General features: G+C 33.6%; 6 protein-coding genes across 6 annotated transcripts in view; 2 read left to right on the plus strand and 4 right to left on the minus strand.

The window, feature by feature from the left end:
* Positions 1 to 5,193, plus strand: part of Kpol_1036p28 (pleiotropic drug resistance family ABC transporter) — a gene marked incomplete at both ends in the record, with an annotated part of 6,578 nt that extends 1,385 nt beyond the window's left edge. Inside the window, one exon of the mRNA XM_001647094.1 lies at positions 1,216 to 5,193. Within this exon, the coding sequence (XP_001647144.1) occupies positions 1,216 to 5,193 (3,978 nt within the window). The remainder of the gene's footprint in view (positions 1 to 1,215) is intronic.
* Kpol_1036p31 (Tkp5 protein) lies at positions 366 to 890 on the minus strand (the record flags this gene model as incomplete). The annotated part of the gene is made up of 1 exon (XM_001647096.1): positions 366 to 890. The coding sequence occupies one exon, from the start codon at positions 888 to 890 to the stop codon at positions 366 to 368; it is 525 nt and encodes a 174-aa protein (XP_001647146.1).
* Positions 5,194 to 6,891: 1,698 nt separating the features above from the next.
* FUR4 (uracil permease) lies at positions 6,892 to 8,799 on the plus strand (the record flags this gene model as incomplete). Its single annotated transcript, XM_001647097.1, has 1 exon — positions 6,892 to 8,799. The coding sequence occupies one exon, from the start codon at positions 6,892 to 6,894 to the stop codon at positions 8,797 to 8,799; it is 1,908 nt and encodes a 635-aa protein (XP_001647147.1).
* Positions 8,800 to 9,021: 222 nt separating this feature from the next.
* Kpol_1036p34 (uncharacterized protein) lies at positions 9,022 to 12,408 on the minus strand (the record flags this gene model as incomplete). The annotated part of the gene is made up of 1 exon (XM_001647098.1): positions 9,022 to 12,408. One exon carries the CDS (start codon positions 12,406 to 12,408, stop codon positions 9,022 to 9,024), a length of 3,387 nt encoding a protein of 1,128 aa, XP_001647148.1.
* Positions 12,409 to 12,834: 426 nt separating this feature from the next.
* On the minus strand, positions 12,835 to 15,693 carry CHS2 (chitin synthase CHS2; the record flags this gene model as incomplete). Its single annotated transcript, XM_001647099.1, has 1 exon — positions 12,835 to 15,693. The coding sequence occupies one exon, from the start codon at positions 15,691 to 15,693 to the stop codon at positions 12,835 to 12,837; it is 2,859 nt and encodes a 952-aa protein (XP_001647149.1).
* Positions 15,694 to 16,428: 735 nt separating this feature from the next.
* OLA1 (Obg-like ATPase) lies at positions 16,429 to 17,610 on the minus strand (the record flags this gene model as incomplete). The annotated part of the gene is made up of 1 exon (XM_001647100.1): positions 16,429 to 17,610. One exon carries the CDS (start codon positions 17,608 to 17,610, stop codon positions 16,429 to 16,431), a length of 1,182 nt encoding a protein of 393 aa, XP_001647150.1.
* Positions 17,611 to 18,156: the final 546 nt, after the last annotated feature.

Below are 18,156 nucleotides of genomic sequence, written 5' to 3' on the forward strand. Positions count from 1 at the left end.
AGAGGGGATTCCATCACCCTATAGGATAATATTCCCCCCCCTCTCTTTGAGCGTTTTATTGTTTAAATTTCCCGAATCACGTGAGTGCGCGTCGAGCTTCTTTAGAAGAAATAAAGGGGGGGGAAATCTTTGAGAAACAACAGGTGGTTGGAAACTTGAGGTTGGGGTTTCAGTCCTTACAATTTTTCTTACAGAAGAAAGGAGGTCCGGACCACAAAACAAAAATTTGGCTAATCTGGAGTAACCCCTAACAACGAGCCGCGAGGCGTCCGTAGTTTTGTGATAAGCCTTACGCCAGATTTATGGCAGATCGTCGAAAAATTATGAGTCCAGTCCTCCCTACAGTGAACATGGGGTGGCAAATTTTATTGCCCAGCTCTTCTTCGATCTAAAGGTTTGGAGGAGGCGGAGTGACTTTCAGAAAAAATAGCCATGGTGGACTTAACACATTTCCTACCCAACTTCTTTTTTAAGTACTCTAAAAGTAACAATCCTGTTGACCCAGATCTTTTAGTCATCAGGAAGGAGTTTCTAATCTTTTTCTCAATATCTTTAGGAACATTCTTTTTGATAAGAGAAACAAGATTAGTGTCTAAGATTATTTTCATAGACTTGATTTGAATATCAGGTAATCCATATTCAATTCTAACGGATTGAATATCTCCAGTTTCAACATATTCTGACCAAATGTGACTGGCTTCACCAACTACTTGCATAAAGTAATGATACCACATATCATAGTTTTGGACACCAAGTAGTTCAATGGGAATAAGGTCGGTTGCATTGGCAGGGCTCATAACCTGTTTGCGCAGGTTCGAAACCAGGACGGCACCTATTTCTTGAGATTGGAATAGGTGAGTGTTATTGGACTGTTGATCAGGGTGGGACATGGTTGTACTGGAGTGATAGTGGATATATTAACTGAGATCTAAGGTATAAGTACAATTATACGTTAGTTGTTTATTCAAGCTCTTGGTTTTTTATAAATTCTAAATATAGTATACAAAATATAAAATATAATTTAGTTCATAAAGTGAACATTAGAAAAGAGAAAATATTTTCTAGAAACTTGAAATCTGGTCTGCTTATATACCTTTTGAAAACTAACAGTTACCCTGAATGTGTTCCTGTCAGCAAAGTATATCTTTCAGACATAGGGTTAGATCTGGATAACTTAAGATTGTCATCTACTGATTCCCAGAATCCAACAAAATGAGAAAGATTTTACAAAACATAAACTGTTTAGCCGAACCTGGTGAAATGGTATTGGTATTAGGTAGACCTGGTGCAGGTTGTTCCTCTTTTCTAAAAGTTACCGCTGGTGAAATAGATCAATTTGCTGGTGGTGTCAAAGGTGACGTTTCCTATGATGGTATTTACCAAGATGAAATGATGAAAAATTATAAATCAGATGTCATTTATAATGGTGAATTAGATGTCCATTTCCCTTATCTAACCGTCAAGCAAACTTTGGATTTCGCAATTGCCTGTAAAACTCCTGCAAAAAGAGTCGATGATGTCTCGAGGGCTGAGTACATAGCAGCTACAAGAGATCTATTTGCAACCATTTTCGGTTTAAGACATACTTATAATACTAAAGTTGGTAACGATTTTGTTAGAGGTGTCTCAGGTGGTGAAAGAAAGCGTGTTTCCATTGCTGAAGCCTTGGCTGCAAGAGGTACCATTTACTGTTGGGATAACGCTACTAGAGGTTTAGATGCCTCTACTGCTTTAGAATACGCCCAAGCTATTAGAATCATGACCAACCTACTAGAATCAACTGCATTTGTCACTATTTATCAAGCTTCTGAAAATATCTACGAATGTTTCGATAAAGTTGTAGTATTGTTTGCAGGTAGACAGATTTATTATGGTAAAATCAATGATGCAAAGGATTATTTTGCTAGAATGGGTTATATATGTCCATCAAGACAGTCTACTGCAGAGTTCTTAACGGCTTTAACTGATGTAAACGGTTTGCATATCATCAAAGAGGGTTACGAACATAAGGTACCAAGGACTGCAGAGGAATTCGAACATCAATGGTTAAATTCTCCAGAATTCCAACAATTACAACAAGATATCCAAGATTATAAAGATAGAGTAGATGCCGAAAAAACAAGAGAATTATACCAACAGTCAATGAATCAAGAAAAATCAAAATACTCAAGAAAGAAATCGTATTTTACCGTTTCATATCCTGAACAAGTTAAACTTTGTGTTCAACGTGGGTTCCAAAGAATTTACGGTGATAAAACGTCAACTATTATCAACACTGTTGCAGCTATCGTCCAGGCTTTTGTCACAGGGTCCTTATATTACAATTCGCCATCAACTACTAATGGTGCCTTCTCAAGAGGTGGTGTGTTGTATTTTGCATTATTATATTATTCATTGTTAGGTTTAGCCAATATTTCCTTTGACCATCGTCCTATTTTACAAAAGCATAAAGGGTACTCACTATATCACCCTTCAGCAGAAGCATTAGCAAGTACCATTTCTGCAATGCCTTTCAGATTAATCGGTATTACATGTTTCCTAATCATTCTATTCTTTTTGTCTGGTTTACATAGAACTGCAAGCACTTTCTTCATCGTCTACCTATTCTTGATTATGTGTGCTGAGGCCATTAATGGTTTATTCGAAATGATTTCCTCTGGTTGTGACAACATCGCCCAAGCTAACTCTATTTGTGGTATTTTAATGTTGGCTATCTCCATGTACTCAACTTATATGATTCAATTGCCTTCAATGCATCCATGGTTCAAATGGATTTCTTATATTTTACCAATTAGATATTCTTTTGAATCTATGTTAAATGCCGAATTCCATGGTAGACATATGGAATGTGGTGGTACTTTGGTTCCAAGTGGTCCAGGTTATGAAAACGTTGCTAATGCTAATCAAGTTTGTGCTTTCGTAGGTTCCACTCCAGGCCAATCTTGGGTTTTAGGTGATAACTATTTGAGATTACAGTACACTTATGAATATAAGCACACTTGGAGAAATTTTGGTATCATGTGGTGTTTCCTAATTGGTTATGTTGGTTTGAAAGCTCTTATTACTGAATTCAAAAGACCTGTTATTTCTGGTGGTGACGCTTTAATCTTCAAGAAGGGTTACAAGAGATCTACTATTTCTTCAGATGAAGAATCTGCTGATAGTTACAACGTTGCTGACGTTAAAGAAAAATATTCTACTGGTGAAAGCTTCAGTGATGAGCACGATAATATTTTCGAAGGTTTGAAAAGTACTGGTATATTTTTATGGAATAAGGTCTGTTTTACTATTCCATATGATGGTGGCCAACGTATGTTATTAGATCATGTTTCTGGTTACTGTATACCAGGTACTTTAACTGCTTTAATGGGTGAATCTGGTGCTGGTAAGACTACTTTATTGAATACTTTGGCTCAAAGAAATGTCGGTATCATTACCGGTGATATGTTGGTTAACGGTCGTCCAATTAATGCAAGTTTTGAAAGACGTACTGGTTATGTTCAACAACAAGATGTTCACATTGCTGAATTAACCGTTAGAGAATCATTACAATTTTCTGCTCGTATGCGTCGTGCCCAAAGTATTCCTGATTCTGAAAAGATGGCATATGTTGAAAAGATCATTCGTATCTTAGATATGGAAGAATATGCTGAAGCTTTAGTTGGTGCAGTTGGCCGTGGTTTAAATGTTGAACAAAGAAAGAAATTATCTATCGGTGTTGAATTGGTTGCTAAACCAGATCTATTGTTGTTTTTAGATGAACCTACCTCTGGTTTGGATTCTCAGTCTTCTTGGTCTATTGTTCAATTATTAAGAAAGTTAGCCGAAGCTGGTCAATCTATTTTGTGTACCATCCATCAACCTTCTGCCACTCTATTTGAACAATTTGATAGACTATTACTTTTAAAGAAGGGTGGTCAAACCGTCTACTTCGGTGACATTGGTCAAAATTCAACTACTTTATTGGAATATTTTGAAAGAAATGGTGCTAGAAAGTGCGATGCTAAGGAAAACCCTGCTGAATATATCTTGGAAGCTATCGGTGCCGGTGCAACTGCATCAGTCAATGAAGATTGGCATCAAATCTGGAAGAACTCTCCAGAACATACTGAAACTGAACAAAGAATTGAAGAAATGATAAGAGATTTAACTGCAAAAGGTGCTGATTCAGCAGATGATGACAATTCTAAATACGCTACATCCTACTTCTATCAATTCAGATACGTCTGGATTAGAACTGCCACAACTTTGTGGAGAGATTTGCCTTACATCATGTCTAAAATGATGCTGAACATTACTGCTGGTCTTTTCATTGGTTTTACTTTCTATGATGTCGGTAAGACTTTTACTGGGTTACAGAATGCTTTATTTGCAACCTTCATGGCTATTGTTTTGTCTGCTCCTTCGATGAATCAAATTCAAGCTCGTGCCATTGCATCAAGAGAATTATTTGAAGTTAGAGAATCAAAATCTAATATGTTCCATTGGTCATTGGTCATGGTTACACAATACTTATCTGAAATCCCATACCATTTATTTTTCTCAACGTTATTCTTTGTCTCATTGTATTTCCCATTAAGAATTTTCTTTGAAGCTTCAAGATCTGCTGTGTTCTATTTGAACTATTGTATCTTATTCCAATTATTTTATGTCGCTCTAGGTTTAATGGTTCTGTACATGTCTCCTGATTTACCATCCGCTAATATTTTAATGGGTTTGACCTTGTCATTCTTAATTTCTTTCTGTGGTGTTACTCAACCGGAATCATTAATGCCTGGTTTCTGGACTTTCATGTGGAAGGCTTCTCCATACACATATTTCGTTCAAAACTTGGTTGGTATTATGTTACACGAAAAACCAGTTATTTGCTCAAAGAAAGAATTGAATTATTTTGCTCCTCCATCAGGTATGACATGTGGGGAATATATGGAACCATTCTTAAACCGCTCAACTGGTTATATTGTCGATCCTTCTTCTACTACCGAATGTGCATACTGTATCTACAATGTCGGTGACGATTATTTGACACACATCAGTTCCAGCTATAGCTATCTATGGAGAAATTTCGGTTTTTACTGGGCTTACATTGGTTTCAATATTTGTGCTATGATCGGGGTTTATTACATTTTCCATGTTAGAAAGATTTCAATGATCAAACCAGGAAATATCTTAAAGAAGTTCAAGAAGAATTAAACTAATGCATTAGTTGGATACCATTTTAAAAATTATAACTTTTCTTTTTTTTTTTATTAATTATCTTCAATCATTAAAATCTAATCCTTAATTTTACATTCATTATTACATTTTTTAATTGCTTTCGACAAGTTATCTAAAAAAACAAATTATAAAAATAGATACTTAGAGTAGGCTTTCTTTACAAATAAAATCTAAATAATACATATAAATATATCATACACTAATAAAAATTAATTTATACCCTAATATTTTACTGTAATTTAATTGAATATCAAACAGACCTAGTTTTACATAGATTAAATATCACTAGCTTCTGCCTCTAAAATACAATACTGAAATCATTTAATCAATCGATAATGCCAAATTAATCCATAAGTGAAAGAATCATTACCATCATAAAATGGCCTTAACTGAAAACCCTACTTGCAATGTGAAATAAATTAGGACATTTTTTTTGTTCAAATTTGTCCTAAAAATTTACAATCGCAAGAGAAAATAAATTAAATATCATCCGATAAGAAAAAAAATGTATATACATTAAAACATTTTAGTAATATTCGACCATTTTCAATTCTACCACTGTATCGTTCGCTTAAAATTCAACCAGGATCTTACCATCTCTATAAAATAATATTTCCGTTGGAGAAAATATTTCCTTATATTTCTTGTATCTAACCAATTCCTAACTTGTCATTGCATTTTTCTATCTAGGCAACAATATAGACGATATAAAAAATATCTACTATATTTGCCCTATTCATATTCTTATTGAACAGCAAACTTCTGCTATTAAAAAAAAAAAGCTATTTAGTTTTTTAGCATCCAATGTTTTTTTTTGCGATCCATTATAGATCGATATACCTACTGCCAGTCTATTTACGTTGTAACTTTTTAAACGTTCTATGTGTCCATTAAACTTTGGTTGATTCTACAAGCCAAATTTAGTACATTTCTTTTTTTTGTCCTGATTGTTTTTATCCACTATTTTCGAAAATGAGATATTTTCATTTCTTTTTAAATTGGCTAATCCTCCCGATCATTGCACTGCAGGTCTTTTCTGACAACTACATTTTTGTCATGGTTCTTCGTAACCCAAAAGCGATAAATCAGGACAAAAAAAAGAAAGAAAATGTTTTCCGACGGCTAAGATGAAAAATTTTCACTTTTCTTTTTGTTAAAAGAGTTGTACGTATATTTGTCAGAATATCAGTTTTGAGAAGGTTTTATCCATTCGAAATTTTTTTCCAATTTAAAGTTGATATACGAATTACTAAGGTTTCTGAGAGGTTGTCCATAGAATCAGTCGTTTTATTCTTATCTTATGTCCTAATTAAGAATTATATTGTGTCCTAACCTTGTTTAATAGTTTTAAGCTCTATTGTCAAGATCTCATCAACTTCAAAAAAGTATATAAACTCGAGATCTTGAAAGTTTTATATGTCCCAGTCATCCCAACTTATTTTCTAATACTGATCTTAATTTGGTTCATGATAAGTATTTTTTAGTTAGCCATTTTTTAAGATGTCATTGTTTTCTACTACTACATTTATCTTAATATTTCTTGTTTGTCTTGTTGATAATCTAAGTAGAGAACTTCTGACAGCGCCAACTTGAGAGACCCTTTAATTAATTTAATCAAAGTTTTGCCATATAGACACATATCCATACCTATATTTTGCAAAATATTTAATCAGAATGTTTAAAAAGGGCTCTGAAGTTCGTTCTTCATCATCCGTATTGACGCTAGATCTAGAATCTGGTAACAATGTCACATCTATTAATGGTAAATTCGATTTAGATAAAGATAAACTTGAGAGTCAAGTCATTACCAATTTAGTTGATAACGTCTCTACTACTACTTTGAGTGACGACGAACAACCAGAGAAGCTATTACCTTCAGAATACAATTCCATATGGCAGAAGATTTACTACGAATATTTAATTGTAGATAAATCTACAATTGGTGTTCCATTTGTTCAATCTTTTATGTACAATCATGATTTAAAGCCAGTCGAAGAAGCTAGAAGAACTTGGTCATGGTATAACTATGCTTATTTTTGGTTAGCCGAATGTTTCAACATTAATACCTGGGAAGTTGCCGCAACTGGCTTACAATTGGGTTTAAATTGGTGGCAATGTTGGATTACGATTTGGATTGGTTACACTTTTGTTGCAATCTTTGTCTCATTGTCTTCAAGAGTTGGTGCAGCTTACCATGTTTCATTTCCAATATCTGCAAGAGCTTCTTTTGGTATATTCTTCTCTTTATGGCCGATTATTAATCGTGTCGTCATGGCTGTCATTTGGTACTCAGTCCAAAGTTGGATTTGTGTTGAACCAATCTCTTTAATGTTAAAATCAATTTTTGGTAATGACTTGGAAGAAAGAATTCCAAATCATTTTGGTCAAAAGAATGCTACTACTTATGAATATATGTGTTTCTTCATTTTCTGGGTAGTTAGTTTCCCATTTTTATTAGTACCTCCACATAAAATTAAACATTTATTTACAGTAAAGGCCATCTTAGTACCATTTGGTGCCTTTGGTTTTATGATCTGGGCTTTAAAGAAAACTAATGGTAATATCGAATTAGGTTCATTAAATGATATTTCTCCTAAGGGATCCGCTTTCTCCTGGGCCTTCATTAGAGGTATCATTAGTTGTATTGCAAACTTCTCTACCTTAGTTGTCAATGCTCCAGATTTTTCAAGATTTGGTGATACTCCAAATGCATCATTATATTCACAATTGATTGCAATCCCAGTACTATTCTCAATTACAAGTTTAATTGGTATTATAGTTACTTCCGCCGGTTACACATTATACGGTGTCAACTATTGGTCTCCAGTTGATGTTCTTCAAAGATTTTTAGAAACATCATATACAAGTGGAACTAGAGCCGGTGTTTTCTTAATATCCTTTGTGTTTGCTGTTGCTCAGTTGGGTACAAACATTTCCGCAAACTCATTATCATGTGGTACTGATATGAGTGCTTTATTGCCAAAATTTATCAATATTAGAAGAGGTTCTGTATTCTGTGCTTTTATGGCATTATGTATATGTCCATGGAACCTATTGGCATCTTCTAGTAAATTTACATCAGCTCTTGGTGCATATGCCATCTTTTTATCATCTATTGCTGGTGTTATCGCATCAGACTATTTTGTCGTTAGAAGAGGTTATATTAAGCTAACTCACTTATATTCCAAACAAAAAGGTTCCTACTATATGTACGGAAATAGATTTGGAATTAATTGGAGGGCTCTAGTTGCATATTTCTGCGGTGTTGCTCCAAATTTACCTGGTTTCATTGGTGATGTCGGTGCTCCAAAGGTCACTGTATCAGAAAATGCCATGAAACTGTATTATTTGAGTTATTGGATTGGTTACATGTTCAGTTTCATAGCATATACCTTGTTGTGTTACTTTTTCCCAGTAGAAGGATCTCCAGTTAAGAATATCTTAAGAGATAAAGGTTGGTTCCAGAGATGGCAAAATGTCGAAGATTTTGAATTAACCTGGTTAGAAAATTCAAAGAAGAATGACTTAACCGATGATCAATCAACCATACATGATCACTCTGATGAAAAGATTTTCTATTAATCCTGCATAATTATTCCTCTCAATGTCTCATTGATTAAATTCATTACCAAATATTTCTATAATCTGTAAAAATATTTTTTAGCATCGTCTTAATGACAAATTTTGTAAATAACCTTTACGTACTCGCATTTTTCATCATGTAATTAATAATCACATTTGCATTTTTCTCTATATTTGTATGTTTCTGATTACTTTATTTAGTTTGTTAAGCTCTATTATGTTCTAAAAAATTTGACTTCTTTCTTCTTCGATGAATTGTCTCCATGTTTGCATTTTGATTGTCGAATAGTCAAATGGACCCTCTATGTCATCATGTCCAGCCGGATTTTTGTCATCACCTGCAATTGGCCTCGTATCTCCCCAAGAAAAGTCATCAAATTTCCAAAACGCATACACTGGTAATACAAAATTCCAGATGGGCAAGGCCAATATGTAAGCTAACATCCAGATCAGATATGACCATCCAGTTGCTGTAATTATTACCACCAATCCGGGCAAACCTAATATTATTCCTAATATAATGAGTGTAATTACTGGCGTAGGCTCGGAGACAATAGTAAAAGTAATGACATATATTGTAAAACAGATGGCTAAAGGGAGCACTAAAGTACCAATCAATTCAATCCCGATTACAAATTGCATAGAAAAACAAAATGTTCCACAGAGGTCACGTATAAGCAATAATTCAAAGAGATTATGAACAGTTGAATTTATCCATCTACGACGTTGGGATAATAAAACCTTAAATTTATCAGGGACCACCGTCTTACAAGCGGCCTTTGGTACAAAAATTTGTCTTCTTTTTGGAAAGGTTTTTAACATCAATGATGATAAATATCTATCCTCTCCCAATAAAAGCAGATTTTTCTTATGTAATGTATTAGTTACATTATCAGAATATCTCTCTACTATATCTGGGTTTGCCAAAATTGGTACCCAGTAACCATCAAAACCCTTAGGCGACTTTATTCTATACATAGAAAAACATCCAGGAAGACAGGTCACTGAGCCAAACACGGATTCAAAAGCTTTAGCTTGATGATGTGAAATGAAATATTCAAAAACCTGAATGGCAGTAACCCAGGATTGTGCTTTATTAACAATTTTTGTTTCGCCACATAACCCCATAATGGATGGATCTTTTATCATCTCTGCTGCCATGTGAGTCAAAGAATCAGGATATACCTTTGTGTCTGCATCAACCATTAATACCAACTCATACATATCTCCCATTAAACCTGTTATATGCCAGATAGTTTTCAGTAAATTATATTCGAGCTCGTTCATCCGTTCATCAAAAGTGAGCTTCTGAAGGAATGACATTAAAATAACTTGGGAATCTCTCTTCCCTCTATTACCAGGTTTACTAGAGTTTGATTCTTCAATTGTACCACATTTTACAATTGTTATCATTGGTACCCTTTTTTGGTTCTTAGTTGGTGTGGTATTATCATCGTATTTATAAAACCCTCCATAAACTTTAGCCATATTATGTCTTTTCGATCCTGAAGCCACTGCAATATATGAATAAGCTTCAACCTTATCTGGTGGGATTATGAAATCTTGCATCATGCCCAAAACAATCTCTGGTGTTGTTTTTTCATTACCTGATCCTTTAATCAAACCGTCACATACAACTAATAGTAGCTTATTTGTAGCTGGGTACTCAGTGTTTGACAAAGAATCTAAAGTAGTTCTTAGACCATCTTTGCCCTCTGAATAGCATGTTACAAAACAAATAATATGAACTAAAGGAAAATTATGAGGCATGTAGAAAACAGATGGCTGACTCAGAGATTTTGGATGGATTAATGAGGGATCAAAACTATTTATTTGTTTGTAAGGTTCCTCAATCGGTGTCATAAGGCTTTCTCTTGTAGAAGACGAACATGTTCCCGATATATATGATGATCTTAGGTTTATTTCTTCCATATTTTGTTTTAACTGATTTTGAATAACCATTGTAGTTATCCCATTAAATGCCGAACAGTCCAAGTCCTTTGCTGACATATTCAATTTAAACTCTTTAAAATTAAATAGCTTGCTTGATGAAATAGTGGAATTCATGATATTGTTTTCAATAGTAGAGTGCTTACCATCAGTTTCCTCAACAGATAATGCTTCTTCCTGAAATAATGGTCCTTGAAATTCCATCTCATTTGACCATCTTTCAATTTCTTTCATATACTTCTCCATTGCTTGATTATTCATTGGATATGCACCTTGATTTTTGGCTATTTTCCACCTAAAATAGCATGCCACTAGAAATTTTGCCATAACAACTCCAAGAATTATAGTTAATGATACCAATAATACTACATCGGAAGCAATGCATCCAATTGATTTGGAGTCAATTCTTCCAACCCTAGCTATATCAATTAAACATTTTAAGACTTGTTGTTGATAATAGTTTGATGACAGAATTGAAAGATCATATCCTTTTAATGCCGATGATTGCAATTCGTCAAATTGTGATGGATAAGATAATTGGTCTTTATCTAACCAATTTAAAATATTTAAATCTAAAACTTCCCCATTGACTACAACCAAATCTCTCTCTTTGGATTTTAAATCCTCCCATTTATAATAAACGTCAGCAATATAATTCATAGTATAAAATTGTCTTCTTGCATTGTCTGATGTGTGACACCCCCATCCATCATAATATTTTGATTCCTGAAATTCTGGAAGTGATGTACCATCTACTTTCATCAACGTACATGGAAAATACCATGCCACATCTCCTTCCTTCGTGTGTGGTATTGAACAATTTTCCTTTGGTATAATCAATCCCTTGCAGTTTCCATTGACATTTTGAAATAATAAACTTGCATCCATTCCATTTGCATTATAGGGTGGGTATAAAATATTGGAGTTATTTTGGACCCCAGGTGCTTCTGGATGTTTGAAGTCTTGTAAATCGAAGACTTTTCCATGTATAAGCAATTGGTCTGTGAAGTTACCTTTATGATAAACATGTAAGGACAAATTTCTACATACTGTTTTTGTAAAACCAAATGTCAGAAAAGCCACAAATCCCGCCATATAAAACACGATGGATATTAGTCCAATCTTCTCTCTCCATGCAATTTGTCTCTCTCTTTTAGGCATACCAAAGAATTTTAATACAGGTGGAGGTGCCCAAAAAGTTATAAAATAACAGTAGAATTTCCACAATCTTATTTTAGTTTTCCTATCATCCCCTGCGTTTTTTTGGAATGATTTCTTTGTTATTCCAATTACTTCAAGGACCTCCTTATCTGTTTTTTCCGACTTCATCTCTTCCTTACTGTATTCATAACTAAGATTAGTATTCCTACGTTTCCTCAGACTGCCTTCATTAACGTCAAAAGGAAAATTATCTCTGAAATGTTTTGCATTTATTGGCCTTGAAATAGTCCTATGGGCACCGATTTTAATATGATCTTGATTTTCAATTATTTTTTTTGCATAGTAATGATGTGGATTGTGGGGATCCTCTAAATTGTCTCTTTCAGGTCTAATTAGTGAAGAGTGTCTCGTAAAATTGGGGGAATTATCAGAATAGTTTAAAAGGATATTAGATGCTCTATCTCCGTCTGAAGGAAACTGATGACTTTCAACATCCATTTCTCGTCAAAAAAATTCAAACCTTCCAAATTTCAAATCTTCTGTAAAATATTCACCGGAAATACTACAGTTATTTCAATTTTTTAGAAGGAAAACACAAAGAACATATTGAAAGGAAACATTAAAATGTTTATATAGCCCAAAATCGAGATAAGTAAGACTCGACTTAAAATAATTCTTAGTTATCCTATATTTATAATCCTTCAAAATCTCCTTTTTGCATTATGTGTCACAGCATTTTGTCCTGACGCGAAACAAAATATATTTGAATATGTTTTATCAAATAGTTATTATCTTGCTTAGTCTAATCACACTAATTATTAAAAACATATGGTATTAAATTTAAAATTTGAACTAATGCACAAGAGTCTATTTATTTGTATATAAAAATGATAATGATTTTCTTTTTGGTATTTTTGTATAATTTTAACCAGATTTGCTGAAGATTTTGATTTCTGGTATCTTCCAATTTCTTGAACTGTCAGATATTTCTCTCTTGTTAAAATAACTAACGATCGCACGCAAGTATTTCACAAATAAGAAAGCCATCGAACCAGTTACTCTGAACAATGCTAAAGCTGCAACAGACCATAAAATGAACTGTAGGTATTTATTGTTTGTGTCGTCAGGGGAATAAACTTCTATAATTGCCATGATTAAAATTAAGTTTGAAAGTAACCAAAACATGACAATTCTTGTTCTGATATCTCTATAATAATCATTCTTCTTTTGAACTTTATCAACAACTTCTTCTTTCACTTCAACTTCCTTCAAACGACTTTTAATTTCAATGTACTTCTTATCAACTTCCTGAGGCCAATCAGTTTCAACAATTTGCTTCCCATCTGGACCTTGAACAACAATAGCATTTGATAATGGTTTTGATACTTGAGTGGAACCTTTGGTACCCCAGGAAACATCATGTGTATTACAAAAGGCAAAAATTTGTAAAGTACAGGTAAATGCTGGTAATGTTGCAAAATATTGGACAGAAGAAGTAATCATATGCCATGGATCTAGATACATTACGGAAGCAAATGTATATAGACCATAGGTAGACAACAATGAAACAACAATGTTGACAAATGCCGAGTAGCTTTCAGTGTGAGAGGCCAATGTCTTAAATGCAAAAACAAATCCACATATCAAAGCATATAATGCACACACAGTCAATATACAAATGGATGTGATGAATAAATATTTACCACCTTGTGGTCTGTTACCCATTGAAATAATGAACAAACATGCTAAATCACAGAATATCAAATACTTGAAGAAGATGAAAAGTACCACACCATGTTTTATGGTATGATTTAAAGAGCCTGCTAGATAGTAAAAAGTTAAAACGAAATTACTAATAGCGAACCATGAAAACAACATTTGAACAAATTGGTAGAAGAACTCAACATGGAGAAATATCTTACGTAAAAATGAATGATTAGTTTCCCAAATTTGATAAAAATGAAGTTGTGCATACAAAGCAGCAAAGGTGGCACCGTTTAACCAACGTCTTCTTTGTGATATAAATTCCGGAATATCTTCCGGAACATCCGTTTCACCCTTAGCTTCTTTAACATACTTTAACACCCAACTAGAATCCCTTTTTGCAACTAATTCCCAACATAAAATTCTATCTTCTGCTAGATACATGTTAGCGGTAAAGACGTTTTCGTTTCTACCTTCAAGACTTTCACCCAAAAAGTATGAATTCAGTGGACCAGTACCATCTTCATGGTTTTGTAATGCACGATACCTATAGGCGGATAATGCACCTGGTAAGACGGATATATAACCAAATGTACTTTCTAAAGGTTTATCTAAAATATTTGAAATCTTATATTCAAAATTTTGAGATGCAACTAATGGGTTTAGAAGCTTTTTACCATGTTTACCTTTCATAGCAATAATTTGACCAGCTGCGCCTGCAACATTAGAATCCAAATCAAAAGCTTTCCATAAGTGATAGACGGCAGTATCATTCAGTTGTGTACCAACATCTACCAACATAACAACATTTGGCTGTAGAACAGGACAGAAAGAATTAAACAACCAACGATGAGAATTAATTTTCTTCTTATTTTCTTCTTTTAAACAAAATATCAATTGTACTGGAACAATATCCTCAGAGACATAATCTAGTTCAGCATTGATCGATAATTGGGTTGTCAACTCGAATATATGTGCTTTGACGGATTCCCCGTTAACTGATGCTTTTGCCATATCCTCTTGATAAACACCTAGTGCAGCCAAATAATCCAAAGATCCTTGATTAACTTTAGCTCTACCATCACTAATCAAAATGACAGAAACTTTTTTCCATCCATTAGGACCCCATACATGGGATTTTTCACGTTTACATAAATGTGCAACATTTCTCATAATAGAATGTAATGTTCTTGCCAAAGCATATTTATCTTCGTTATACATTGTAACACATACTACAATTTGACATTCTCTATTCATTTCAGCAAATCTTAATGAGTATCCTTCACTAGCAAAATCATCAGATTCTACTGTACAAGCAGTATATCTCATCTCTGTAAATTCAGGTGAACTTCTTCTTGGTAAAGAATCTAGTAAACCTCTTGGAATTGGATTATCCAATTTTAGAATAGCTTTATTAGTTGGAGCATTTGTCATCGTCCTTCTTTTACTCTCAGAATTAGCACGTCTGACATAATCACGACGAACAGGATGGTTCAATTGGAATTTGGTTTCACCAAAGGTGTCACCGGAGAAAATACTGTCCTTTTCACTATCAAAGGATTTCCTCATTTTTTCATCTGACATATATGAGACAGCCGCCGTTGAAGCCATTGAAGCTGAATATTGAGTATAGGTTCTGCTAACATTACCAAATAAGTTATTAGAAGTCCTGGTATCTTCACGCAAATAACTATTAGTAATTTCCTCAATATCATCTCCATAATAATCCTTTTCCATTTCAATTACCGCATCTGTAGGTCTAGTTGGTGATTGTTGCAAATTTGCTAAATATCTATTAGCAACTGGCGTGTTATGTGTGCTATCCCTGTAAAATTGATTTCTTTGACGACGTTCAGGGGAGTATCTTAATGCAGCCTTTGATGGAGATTGAGGCAAACCTTGGAATCTGTGAGAATGGTCAAATTCAGATTCATCAACGAACGGGTCTTCTTGGACTCTTGAATTCCATTGAGGTATCTCTTCACTGCTATGGGTAGAAAACCTTGTCAAATTTGGTTTACGAGGAGACCTAATAGGAGAAGCTCCAGAAGCATCTGCTACAAAAGGATTTCTAGTCATAATATTTCGAATCAAATTATTGATTTAATATATAAGATCTCAAAATATTATTACTGATTGCGTCGCTTATCGAGATAGTATGGGTAATAATGTTCAAGGGTTTTTAAATTAAGAGTTTTTAAATTAAGAGATGGCTAAGTATATATAAAAAATTTCAGGGAAAAGATTGAATCCAGATTACAAGTTTATATTTACTACATTTTCATATACATCAATGTCTTCTTATTTCGAGACTTCTTTAAACTTGAAATATTTCATAATTTGCCCGAAACGGTAATAGGTAAATAAATAGGAAAAGAATGAAAAAAAAACATTTACTAAGTTGTTCATTAGTATGTAGTTTCGAAATTATAAAAATAGGCATCAGCAAAGAATCTAACAAGATATGCACTCGATTCTAAGATTGTTCACTTGCGATTAAGCCTTTGAAATTAAGGTACATCGAGAGTTATGTTATGTGCCATCTTGGCTGAATTAATATTTATGTTTATTCTTAATTTTGTCCTAAAAAATTAAGTTGGATTAGATCAGCTGAACAATTGCAAAATTTAGGTATCAACTAATATGTCAAGCTACAGCTTGAAACTACATCAAGAATATTCATTGTTATCATCCTTATCAATCCAATAATTTTATTATCACATTTATTTTATTAATTTTTTTTAATATGTTCAGTAAATATATATAATCATGTAGATATATATTTATAAACTTTGGAAGACAAATGTAAATATTCTAGTTTTTACCAGCACCTGCTCTGAAGTAAATAATGTCACCATCTTCGACAACATATTCCTTACCCTTTTGTTGTAATTTACCTGCAGCTTTAATAGCAGCGTCATCTTTGTATTCAAGGACGTCTTCATACTTCATAACTTGAGCTAAAATAAAAGTGTTCATTAAATCATTGTGAATAACACCAGCGGCTTGTGGAGCTTTAGTACCTTTTCTGATAGTCCATTCACGAACTTCATCTGGACCACAAGTGAAGAAAGAGATCAATTCCAATTTAGTTCTCATGGTGGTGACAATCTTTGGTAGAGCAGAAATAGCACCAATGTTCTTCAATTCTTCTTCAGCTTCTTCGGTAGACATATGCGATAATCTTTCTTCCAAACAGACGGAGAATGGGATGACCAAATCACCTGGAGAGAATTCATCTACCCATTCCTTAATTTTCAATAAGTACTTGTTCTTCTTTCTGATGTAATCTCTTTCAGATAAGTTAATCAAATAAATAGTTGGTTTAGCAGTTAACAAATACATGGAGTTGATGGTTTCAACTTCCTTTGGAGTCCAACTTTGGTTAGCAACTCTTTTACCATCTTTTAATAAATCAATAATTCTTTGAATCAAAGCCATTTCTTCTTTCTTTTGTTTGACTTCCAAAGATTGACCACCTCTCTTGGCGATTTTTTCAGCAGCTTCTAAAGCTTTTTCAGAGAATTCAATATCCTTCAATCTCAATTCTTGAGAGATAATATCCAAATCACGAACAGGGTTAACATCACCTTCGATATGGATAATTTCAGCATCATCGAAACAACGAACAACTTGATAAATAGAATCGACGGATCTAATATGAGACAAGAAAGCATTACCTAAACCTTCACCAGCAGAAGCACCTTTGGTCAAACCAGCAATATCGTAAACAGTCAAATGAGCTGGGACTTCAGAAGCTGGCTTGTAAATTTTACTTAACTCATCAAATCTTGGAGATGGAACAATAACTCTTGCTTCTTCTGGATCAATAGTAGCAAAAGGATAGTTTGCAGGATTACCTAAAGGACATCTGGTAATAGCTTGGAAAAAAGTAGATTTACCAACATTGGCTAAACCAACAATACCAGCCTTTAAGTTATTACCTGGACGACCTAATAAAACTTTTTTTTCTTCGACTTGCTTCTTTGGTGGCATCTTTTAATCTCTTTTGTTTTAGTTTCTTACTCTTATTAAAGCAGTTACAGCTCAATCAATCAATCAATCAATCAATCAATATATATGTATATATTGATAAGTACATTATACAATTTCTAAAATAAATGCAAATGCAAATGCAAAGCAATAAAGTAACTAATTTGAAGAAAATACAAACATCTACAAAAAAGAACAAATCCAATAAATTGAATAAATCAAGAATACGCTAAACTGTGAACACTAGTTAGTTAATTACTACAACATCTCTCTCGTTGATGCTAGAGAATAACATAAGACAACCACAAGTGAAAAAAAAAGTGAAAAATATTCAAATCATCACCACCATAAAAAAGCCAGAATAACTAGTAAAAAAGCAGAGATTGGACCTTTTTGCCATCACATCTTCGCCATCTATCATTGACCGCAACAGAACATATCTTATCGAATTCGAATTCAAAATGTACAAGAGAGAAAAAGAAAGGAAGAGGTAGGAGATGAGAGATGAGAAGACCCAAACTGAAAAAATTTCACATCACACCAAGGAAA

The sequence above is a fragment of the Vanderwaltozyma polyspora genome, genomic scaffold (genome assembly GCF_000150035.1).
Source record: "Vanderwaltozyma polyspora DSM 70294 KpolScaffold1036 genomic scaffold, whole genome shotgun sequence".
Lineage (NCBI taxonomy): Eukaryota > Fungi > Ascomycota > Saccharomycetes > Saccharomycetales > Saccharomycetaceae > Vanderwaltozyma > Vanderwaltozyma polyspora.